The 11,249-nt window shown below is 42.2% G+C and overlaps 1 protein-coding gene across 1 annotated transcript in view; it reads left to right on the plus strand.

The window, feature by feature from the left end:
* The window catches only part of LOC144485304 (scavenger receptor cysteine-rich type 1 protein M130-like), a 107,685-nt gene extending 101,374 nt beyond the window's left edge, over window positions 1-6,311 (plus strand). Inside the window, exons 19-21 of the mRNA XM_078203518.1 lie at window positions 2,802-2,933; window positions 6,080-6,166; window positions 6,256-6,311. Of these exons, the coding sequence (XP_078059644.1) occupies window positions 2,802-2,933; window positions 6,080-6,166; window positions 6,256-6,311 (275 nt within the window). The remainder of the gene's footprint in view (window positions 1-2,801; window positions 2,934-6,079; window positions 6,167-6,255) is intronic.
* The last annotated feature ends 4,938 nt before the right edge of the window (window positions 6,312-11,249 follow it).

The raw sequence follows: 11,249 nt of genomic DNA on the forward strand, positions 1-11,249 counted from the left end.
GATCAGAGCGAGATGGATAGGTCATGCAGCTCTTTCAGTCTGTCCAGGGCTCTTCACTTTTTGCACCTGCCACCAGTTTTAGAGATCTCTGTGTTGAAACTTCCAACTCTCTTTTCCTAGCCTCTTGCCCGTCGTACTTACCATTCAGTAAATACTCGAGTTAGCGATTCAAAGACCAAAATATATCAGCTCAGACTTCCCCACAAAGAACCACAGAACCATAGAAAGGTCACAGCAGAGAAGGAGGCGATTTGTCCCATCTTGACCATGCCTGCCCAGGGACACCCAGGTGCCCTTTCCGATCCCACGTTCCTGCACCCGACCCGCACTGTAGCTTATAACACTTAAGATGCAGATCCAGATAGGTATTTAAAGAGTTTTGGATCTCTGCCTTCACCGTCAACTGGGACAGCGAACTCCAGGTGCACACTCCCCTCTGCGTGGAAAACGTCCTTCATCATCTCCCTTCAGCACCACCTTTCACTTCTCTTGAATGTTAATCCATTGATTGTAGAATTCTCCACAAAGGGAAACATTTTATTTTATTCACTCTTGGGGGGCATGGGGGCCGCTGGCTGGCCACTGTATTTCTTCCCCATCCTTAATTGTTCTTGGAGGGCAGCTGAGAGTCCACCATATTGATGTGACTCCAGAGTCACATGTCGGCCAGACCAGATCATTACTGCAGATTTCCTTCTCCAAGATACATTAGGGAACCAGATGGATTTTTCCGACAATCAACAATGGTTTAATGGCCATCAGTAGATTCTTAATTACAGGTTTTTAAAAGTTTGTCTTGTCCACTCTATCTCTCATAATTTTCTACACCACAATCAAGTTGCCCCTTAGACTTCTTTGCTCCCATGAAAATAACCTCAAACTATCCAATTTTGCTTCGTAGTTATACGTTTTTGCCCTGACAGCATTCTCGTAAATCTCCTTTCCACTCTCTCCAGAGCGATGACATCCTTCCTGCAATATGGTGACCAGAAATGTAGACAATACTCCAGCTGTGGTTTCACCTGTGTTTTATACAATCCTAACATACCCGTAATTTCATATTCTATACCTCTGCCAATGAAGGGGTGCATGTCTGCTTGAACTGTTTTTGGGTCCTGTGTACCTGTACGCCAAGATCTCTCACTTCACCTACCCCCATTGTACATTTCTATTTATTGTGCATTCCCATAACTCTCTGACTGCTCTAAGTGCATCATCTCATACGTCTCTATGTTACACCCCAACTGCTACTTTACTGCCCACTCCCTCAACATATCAATATCATTTTATAGATCATAGTTACCCTCGACACTATCCAATTCTCAGCCAAATTTTGTGCTTGTAAATTTCCCAAATGTGCATCCACGATCACGTCCAATAATTAATATATAACGCAGACAATAAGGGTGCCAACATCGAGATCTGTGGAACCTCACTTGTACAACTTTGGATTCCAGTTGAGACAAATGTTTTTAATTTCGATTGGCAGGCAGTGACTAGTGTGGTACTACAAGAATCTGCGCTAGGACCTCAAATATACACGTTAAATATGAATGATTTGAAAGGGGAATTTAATATATTACCTCCAAGATGACATGCTGACCATTCCTAACTTGTCCATGCCTTTCTAGGTGACAGTTAATCCTATCACTCAGAATTGTTTCTAATAATTTTCCCTCTACCGATATAAGACTAACTGGCATTTCATTGTTTGGCATTTATTTCAATCCCTTTTAAAATTATGGAACTATTTTTTCACTTTTCCAGTCCTCTATCACCTCCACTGTATCTAGTGAAGATTGGAACATCATCCTCAGAGCACCTGTAATCTCCTCCTTGACTTACTTCAACAGCCTGAGAAACTAGCCATCTGGCCCTGGCGACTTATCAACTTTCAAATATTCCAGCCATTTGAGTACTCCTCTCTCTTTATGATTATCTCGACCAATATCACGTTGCTCCTGGATTACTTTATGTTCATCATCACTTTCCTTTGTAAACACATTGACAAATTATTCAATTCAAACATTTCCTGCAGCCTCCATATCGACACACAAGTTCCCGTTTTCATCTCTGATAGGTCCCACGTTTTCTGTAACTAAAATATTACGATTAAAATACTGGTGAACTATCTTTGGGTTATCATTATCTTTACTTGCTATTCTTTTTGCAGGCTTTCTCTTTGATACCCTTATTTCCTTTGCCACTTCGGTCTGCACTTTCTATATTCTTCTCAGCTATCTGCAGTACTTAGTCCTGTGTGCCGATCGGACGCTTTATTTTACTGTTTGATATTCCCTCACACTCCTCTGGACAACCAGGGTGTCTCAAGCTCATAACGCGCAATTTGCAGCATTTTTAATCCATCTATAAATCGGTCAAAGTCCTTCAGCACCTTTATGTTCATTTCGGCAAAGTCTACTTTGACAACTGCCTCGCTCTTTCACTGACCTTGGATAAGTAACATCTTCATATTATCTACACTGCGATTAACTATTTATTTGCATTTTACGATAGGGCCCAATTTCTGGCCACAACTGGGCCTCGTCAACAGAGACAATCTGATGCTGTGCAAAATAAATGCAACCGTCAGGTTGCGTTCCTTAACTTCACTTGATATAAATTGTTACTTAACGTTAATAAAATGGAAGGGCAATGACAGAGCTTATCTGAGGTAATGTGCTTCTTCACCCGATCTTATCCAAACATATTTACATTTGCTCTGCTGGCTGCATCCACGAGTGAACGAAACGTACCGGTTTGATGTTTCGTGTGTTAATATGCAATGTTCTTGCTTACAGGCCATGAGCAATATATTGCGCCTTTCAATCAGCAGAGGGTCTCTGTTTTCATCATCCTTTGCATCTTTGCTGCCCTTTTCGTCGCCGTGTCAATTGCTTTGGCCGCAGAATCCAAGAGTTGCTCACATACAGGTTGGTTACCGAGATAGAGTCATAGAGTCATAGAGGTTTACACATGGAAACAGGCCCTTCGGCCCAATTTGCCAATGCCACTTTGTTTTCTGAACCCCGAAGATGATCCCAATTGCCCGCATTTGGCCCATATCCCTCTATACACATCTTCCCATGTAACTATCTAAATGCTTTTTAAAAGACAAAATTGTACCCGCCTCTACTACTATCTTTGGCAGCTTGTTCCAGACACTCACCACCCTCTGTGTGAAAAAATTGCCCCTCTGGACACTTTTGTACCTCTCCGCTCTCACCTTAAACCTATGCCCTCTAGTTTTAGACTCCCCAACCTTTGGGAAAATATATCGACTATCTACCTTATCTGTGCCCCTCATTATTTTATAGACCTCTATAAGGTCACCCCTCAGCCTCCTACGCTCCAGAGAAAAAAGTCCCAGTCTATCCAGACTCAATCCATCAAGTCCCGGTAGCATCCTAGTAAATCTTTTCCGCACTCTTTCTCGTTTAATAATATCCTTTCGATAACACGGTGACCAGAACTGCACACAGTATTCCAAGTGTGGCCTTACCAATGTCTTGTACAACTACAATAAGATGTCCCAACTCCTGTATTCAATGTTCTGACCAATGAAACCAAGCATGCCGAATGCCTTCTTCACCATTCTGTCCACCTGTGACTCCACTTTCAAGGAGTTATGAACATGTACTCCTTGATCTCTTTCTTCTGTAACTCTCCCCCAACGCCCTACCATTAACTGAGTAAGTCCTGCCCTGGTTCAATCTACCAAAGTGCATCACCTCGCATTTGTCCAAATTAAACTCCATCTGTCATTCGTCAGCCCACTGGCCCAATCGATTGCAACTGGCCCAGTTGCAATCGGAGATAACTTTCTTCACTGTCCACTATGCCAACAATCTTGGTGTCATCTGCACACTTAGCAACCATGACTCCTATATTCTCATCCAAATCATTAATATAAATGACAAATAACAGTGGACCCAGCACTGATCCCTGAGGCACACCGCTGGTCACAGGCCTCCAGTTTGAAAAACAACTCTCTGCAACCACCCTCTGGCTTCTGTCAAGAACTGTCAAGTTAGTCCAACGCCGGCATCTCCACATTCTGTCAAGAAGCCAATTTTGTATCCATTTAGATACCTCACCCTGGATCCCGTGAGATTTAACCTAATGCAACAACCTACCATGCGGTACCTTGTCAAAGGCCTTGCTAAAGTCCATGTAGATAACATAAACTGCACAGCCCTCATCTACCTTCTTAGTTACCGCTACAAATAACTCAATCAAATTTGTGAGACATGATTTTCCACTCACAAGGCCATGCTGACTGTCCCTAATCAGTCCTTGTCTCTCCAAATGTTTGTAGATCCTGTCTCTCAAAATACCTTCCAACAACTTACTCACCACAGATGTGAGGCTCACTAGCCATGTAATTCCCAGGCTTTTCCCTGCAGCCCTTTTTAAACAAAGGCACAACATTTGCCACTCTCCAATCTTCAGGCACCTCACCCGTGACTATCGAAGATTGAAATATTTCGGCTCGGGGACCCGCAATTTCCTCCCTAGCCTCCCACAATGTGCTGGGATACACTTCACCAGGTCTCGGGGATTTATCTACCTTGATGCGCTTTCAGACTTCCAGCACCTCCTTCTCTGTAATATGTACACTCCTCACGACATCACTATTTATTTCCCCAAGTTCCCTAACATCCATGCTTTTCTCAGTAGTAAATACTGATGAGAAATATTATTTTAGGATCTCACCCATATTAAAAGTGTTGGATCTTAAATGGGTGCTCATGTTCAAATCCTGCCGTCCGCTTAGTTTATCTACAGTTTTGCAAGACAGATGTATTCCGACGCGAAAGTAGCAGATGTTCCCCCAGACTGGACAATTTTAGATGTGAGGAGGGGTTAGGTAGGCTGTATTTCTCACAGATGAGACTTAAAGGATAGTCAGTTGTCGTATATTTGTTAAAGGGGGCAGGGGTAGAGTGGATAGCAGCGTCTCGTTTCGCCCTTAAGAAAATAGCCAGGAGGAATCGAATAAATAATTGTCAGAATAATTTGATGGAACTTGAAGTAAACTCTTTATTCACAGAGAGGCCGACGGGACGGCGAATTTTTATACAGAGGCCGAGGGAACAGGGAATTCTGAAAGCATGACAGAGGCATTCAAAAAGTATGGGGATGGGTATCTGAAGTGTTGGCAACTATGAACTATGAAGCAAGAGCTGCTGTTCGGAAAGCAAAGGCAGTTTAAAGGGAATGTTAATTTACTGTTACACAAGGTATAACATAAAGTGTGTTTAATTTAATGTTTCTGTGCCTGGAAGGATAAAACCTATTGTTTGATTGCTGGAGAATGGTGTTTGCATGCGTCGCGGGTTCGTTAATCTCCAACAGTGTCGCTATTGCACTAAGGGAGGGCTACGTTCTGAAGAATAAACAGTTGGAGTAAGTTATTGCTGAACAACAGGGGTAGTTCCCAAAGGGAAGGTATTTTCTTTTTTCTTAGTTTTAAGTGGAAGTCAGAATTTGTTTGGAAAAATGTAGACCATGAGAATGCAGCTCTCACAACTCTGCTCGTCGCAGTTGGTTTCGGAAGGCTAACGAGGGAACAGCTGTCTCAACCTTGCTGGAAGGAAAGCAATAGTATGGACTAACGGTTACCTAAAGTCCAACAAGAACAGATTACTATTGAGTAAAGTCACACAGAGGGAAAACGCCAAGAGACCGTCCGAAGCCAGAAACATATCTGCAGTAATCCTCAGTTTTGTGAAAAATGACTACAGTTTGCATAAATATTATTTGAAATAATCTAGTAAATCAGTGGCCGTATCTCATAGTAGAAGACTTTAAGACAATAAATCCTCAAGGTGTTGGTGTAAACCCTGGACTAGATAGGCTGGTAAAAGTGGAGCTGAAGCTCTTTTGAGAAGAGTGATTTGGAAAACGCGGTCTGGATTGGGAATGCAAACCGCTGGGGAAGTATAATTGTGAGACATTTTATAGACGGTTGATGGAAATAGGAAAGTGGACATTGCACACACACAGTATATATTTATATATATTCATATATTATTGAAACATGCTTATGTATAATCTCATGTGATTGACTCTCCAGACAACAGAAATGAACGACCTTGTAACACTGGATTTCCCGAGCCTCTTTATGAGGAGATCGACATTCAAGAGCTTGGCCCAAGCCCAGGTAACCACTTCAAGCGTCGCGTATAGATATGGTGCCTTTCAATTTAAAGAGCAATTTCAGGATTACAATCTGTTTTATCTTGTTTATAGATTTGCATTCAAATAGTTCAATGAACGATTTGGAATATTATACGGATTTCGATTGACACGAATGTGAACACATGCAATGTAAGCTAATTGATGATCCTTCCATTAATTGCCCCTTGCCGACCTCTCCGTGCAGAGCGAGAGACAAAAAAAAACTAGTACACTCATAGTCAGGCTAAGTTATATTACATAATAACTAACTAAGAAAAACATTCGTGTGGAATTGTTTTCATTCATTCGTGGGACATGGGCGTCGCTGGCTGGCCAACATATATTACCCATCCCTAGTTGCTCTTGAGAAGTGGTGGTGAGCTGCTTCCTGAATCGCTGCATCCACGTGCTGTGGGTTGACCCACAATGCCGTTAGGGGGGGGGGCGGGGAGGCGGGTGGGGGGATTCCAGGATTTTTACCCGGTGACTGCGAAAGAACGGGGATATATTACCTAGTCAGGATGGTGTGTGGCTGGGATTGCATTTGGCGGTTTTCCCATGTATCTGATGCCCTTACCATTCTGGTCGTGGACTTAGAAGTGATTGTCGAATAAGCTTGAAAAAAACAAATTCATGCAAAATGCACATCTGAATTCTTACTGGCATCTTTAACTGAAGCAAACCGCCTACAAGGAGATTTTTGAACTTCTTGCAATTTTACCTGTCGCCCAAAGCAGTTATCAGAACAACTGTTACCCAGATATCTGTATGCGTTGTTAAGGGAAAGCTCCACACTTCCTGCGAGATTATTGGCTACTGACGGACTAAACAGTCGTTTATTCGTAGCTCGTGTTTCTAAATCAATATTTTGAACGCCTTTCATGCTTTGAATGAATGTTAATGGGCAGAGCCAAACATTGTTGTCATACAAATGTTAAAACTTGATGTTGTGCTTAGTTCGGCTTTTAGAAGGAGACGGGGTCACGTTAAAATTGACTTCATAAAGAAATCATGCACCTGTACAGGATACGCTTTGAAGCTGTTACAACTGCATATTATGTAAAGGGAAACAAATTAATATCTTGATTTCAGCAATCAAAAACAGAAGGAAAGCATATTTTTTGCACACCATGCATTTTCTGTACATTGTACCCAAAGGATGGTTATGAAGGAATTTCACTCTGATTTTGTTTTCTACGTTTTCGTGGGATCAATAACAAATCGTAATTAAGATTCTCAGTTGAAATGATTTCAATAATTCTTTGATTGAGCAATGGCTTAATGGGGGATACCAATGAGTACTAAACCGATTGGTAATGCAACCGAATCACAATCAGATTAACTGAAAACGACATTTGTTATTTTAGTGGCTGCCTTAAGAACAATCAACTTTTATAGTTGTTTTTCTTTCCAGATTCATTTACATCTTGTGATGCTGAATTAGGAAGAGAATATGATGTTGTTCAATAATTTCACATGGAGCAGTGGGGACTGTCACAACTTGAGTTTCTCACCAATTATTTGTTTCACATTATCCCGCATTTGTTAATAACAGTATTACATTATTTTGAACAATTGCTAGTAGTTAATGTTGAAAGTTCAATTCAGCCAATATAAGCATCATCAAGATGGATACGTCGTACTAGTCAAATTGTTCCAATAAAAAAATCAAGTAAGCTTCTGTGCAGAAAATGGTAAATTAGAACATAACGTATTATCAGTGACCTAACTTTAATCTGCAATAATTTTACTTAGGATTTGACATTATTTTCTTTTTTAATCTTTGGACTTTAAAACTGGCCTTTTGCTTTGGAAATCTTTAGTAATTAAAGCCTGGTATTTCTTTCTTAATCAGGACATCTTAGATACTGTGTGTCCCTGCCTCTATAAATTACTTTTGCCAACATTTTATACTTGATCATTAAGTACTATTGAGCATGAATGTGACGATAACGGAGTCAAATCACCGAAACTATGACGACCTGTCTAGTAAAAGTAGGTTATTTCTTAGTCACAAGTAGGCTTACATTAACACTGTAATGAAGTTATTGTAAAAATCCCTAGTGGCCAAATTCCAGCGCCTGTTCGGGTACACTGAGGGAGAATTAGTATGGCCGATTAACCCAACAAGCACGTCTTTCAAACTGTGGGAGGAAACAGAAGCACCCGGAGGAAACCCACGCAGACACTGGGAGAATGTGCAAACTCCACAGAGGCAGTGACCTAAGCCAGGAATCGAACCTGGATTCCTGGCACTGTGAAGCAGCAATGCTAACTACTGCGCCACTGCACTGCCCTTAGTTACAGGATAAATCCAGGGAGTTATGAAACAGACAGACGAATGAACTGATGGTTGCATTGTGATCGTCATTACTGAGCAAAAAAAGTACATTACAACTGTCCACTGTAGAGTACTCATAGAACATAGAACATAGAACATTACAGCGCAGTACAGGCCCTTCGACCCTCGATGTTGCGCCGACTAGTGAAACCAATCTAAAGCCCATCTAACCTACACGATTCTAATATCATCCATATGTTTATCCAATGACCATTTAAATGCCCTTAATGTTGGCGAGTCCACTACTGCTGCAGGCAGGGCATTCCACGCCCTTACTACTCTTTGCTTGAAGAACCTACCTCTGACATCTGTCCCATATCTATCACCCCTCAATTTAAAGCTATGTCCCCTCGTGCTAGCTATTACCATCCGAGGAAAAAGGCTCTCTCTATCCACCCTATCTAATCCTCTGATCATCATGTATGCCTCTATTAAGTCACCCCTTAACCTTCTTCTCTCTAACGAAAACAACCTTAAGTCCCTCAGCCTTTCCTCATAAGACCTTCCCACCATACCAGGCAACATCCTGGTAAAGCTCCTCTGCTCCCTTTCCAATGCTTCCACATCCTTCCTATAATGCTGTATGCAATACTCCAAGTGCGGCATCACCAGAGTTTTGTACAGCTGCAACATGACCTCCTGGCTCCAAAACGCAATCTCTCTACCAACAAAATCTAACAGTCCGTACGCCTTCTTAACAACCCGATCAGGGATCTATGCACATGGGCACCGAGATCTCTCTGTTCATCCACACTACCAAGTATCTTACCATTAGCCCAGTACTCTGTAATTCTGTTACTCCTTCCAAAGTGAATCACCTCATGCTTTAACGCATTGAACTCCATTTGCCACCTCTCAGCCCAGCACTGCAGCTTATCTATGTCCCTCGATAACCTGCAACAACCTTCCACATTGGCCACAACTCCACCGACTTTCGTGTCATCCGCAAATTTATGAACCCATCCTTCTACGCCCTCATCCAAGTCATTTATAAAAATGACAAACAGCCGTGGCCTCAAAACAGATCCTTGCGGTACACCACTCGTAGCTGAACGCCAAGATAAACATTTCCCATCAACCACCACTCTCTGTCTTCTTACAACTAGCCAATTCCTGATCCAAACCACTAAATCACCCTCAATCCCATGCCTCCGTATCTTCTGCAACAGCTTACCACGGGGAACCTTATCAAACACTTTACTGAATCCATATACACCTCATCAACTGCTTTACCCTCATCCACCTATTTGGCCACCTTCTCAAAGAACTCAACAAGGTTTGTGAGGCACGACCTACCCTTCACAAAATCGTGTTGACTATCCCTAATCAAATTATTCCTTTCTAGATTATTATAAATCCTATCTCTTATAATCCTTTCCAAAACTTTGCCCACAACAGAAGTAAGGCTCACTGGTCTATAATTACCAGGGATGTCTCTACTCCCCTTCGTGAACAAGGGGACAACATTTGCTCTCCTCCAGTCTTCTGGCACTATTCCTGTCGACAAGGACGACACAAAGATCAAAGCCAAAGGCTCTGCAATCTCCTCCCTCGCCTCCCAGAGAATCCATGGATAAATCCCAGACGGCCCAGGGGACTTATCTATTTTCACACTTTCCAGAATTGCTAACACCTCCTCCTTATTAACCTCAAATCCGTCTCGTCCAATAGCCTGTATCTCAGTATTCTTCTCGACAACATTGTCTTTTTCCTGCGTGAATACTGATGAAAAATATTCATTTAGTGCCTCTCCTATCTCTTCAGGCTCCACGCACAACTTGCCACTACCCTAGTCATCCTTTTATTCCTGACATACCTATAGAAAGCTTTAGGGTTTTCCTTGATCCTACCTGCCGAAGACTTCTCATGTCCCCTCCTGGCTCTTTTTAACTCTCTCTTTAGGTCCTTCCTGGCTGGCTTGTAACTCTCAAGCACCCTAACTGAGCCTTCACATCTCATCTTTGCATAAGTCTCCTTCTTCCTCTTCACAAGAGATTCAACTTCTTTAGTAAACCACGGTTACCTCACTCAACGACTTCTCCCTGCCTGACAGGTGCATACTTATCAAGGACATCCAGTTGCTGTTCCTTGAACAAGTTCCACATTTGAATTGTGCCCATACTCTGCATTTTCCTTCCCCAACCTATGCATCCTAAATCTCATCTAATCGCTTCATAATTTCCTTTCCCCCCCAACTATACCTCTTGCCCTTCGGTATATACCTATTCCTTTCCATCGCTAAAGTCAACGTAACTGAATTGTGGTCATTGTCTCCAAACTGCTCACCTACCTCCAAATCTAACACCTGGTCTGGTTCATTACCCAGTACCAAATCCAATGTGGCCTTGCCTCTTGTTGGCCTATCTACATACTGTGTCAGGAAACCCTCCTGCACACATTGGACAAAAACTGACCCATCTAAAGTACTCGAACTATAGCTTTTCCAGTCAATATTTGCAAAGTTAAAGTCCCCCATAACAACTACCCTGGTACTTTCGCTCCTATCCAGAATCATCTTTGCAATCCTTTCCTCTACATCTCTGGAACTTTTTGAAGGCCTATAGAAAACTCCCAACAGGGTGACGTCTCCTTTCCTGTTTCTCACCTCAGCCCATACTACCTCAGTAGACGAGTCCTCATCAAACGTCCTTTCTGCCACCGTAATACTGTCATTGACTAGGAATGTCACACCTCCACCTCTTTTATCACCTTCCTTGCTCTTACT

Source organism: Mustelus asterias, chromosome 3, assembly GCF_964213995.1.
Source record: "Mustelus asterias chromosome 3, sMusAst1.hap1.1, whole genome shotgun sequence".
NCBI lineage: Eukaryota > Metazoa > Chordata > Chondrichthyes > Carcharhiniformes > Triakidae > Mustelus > Mustelus asterias.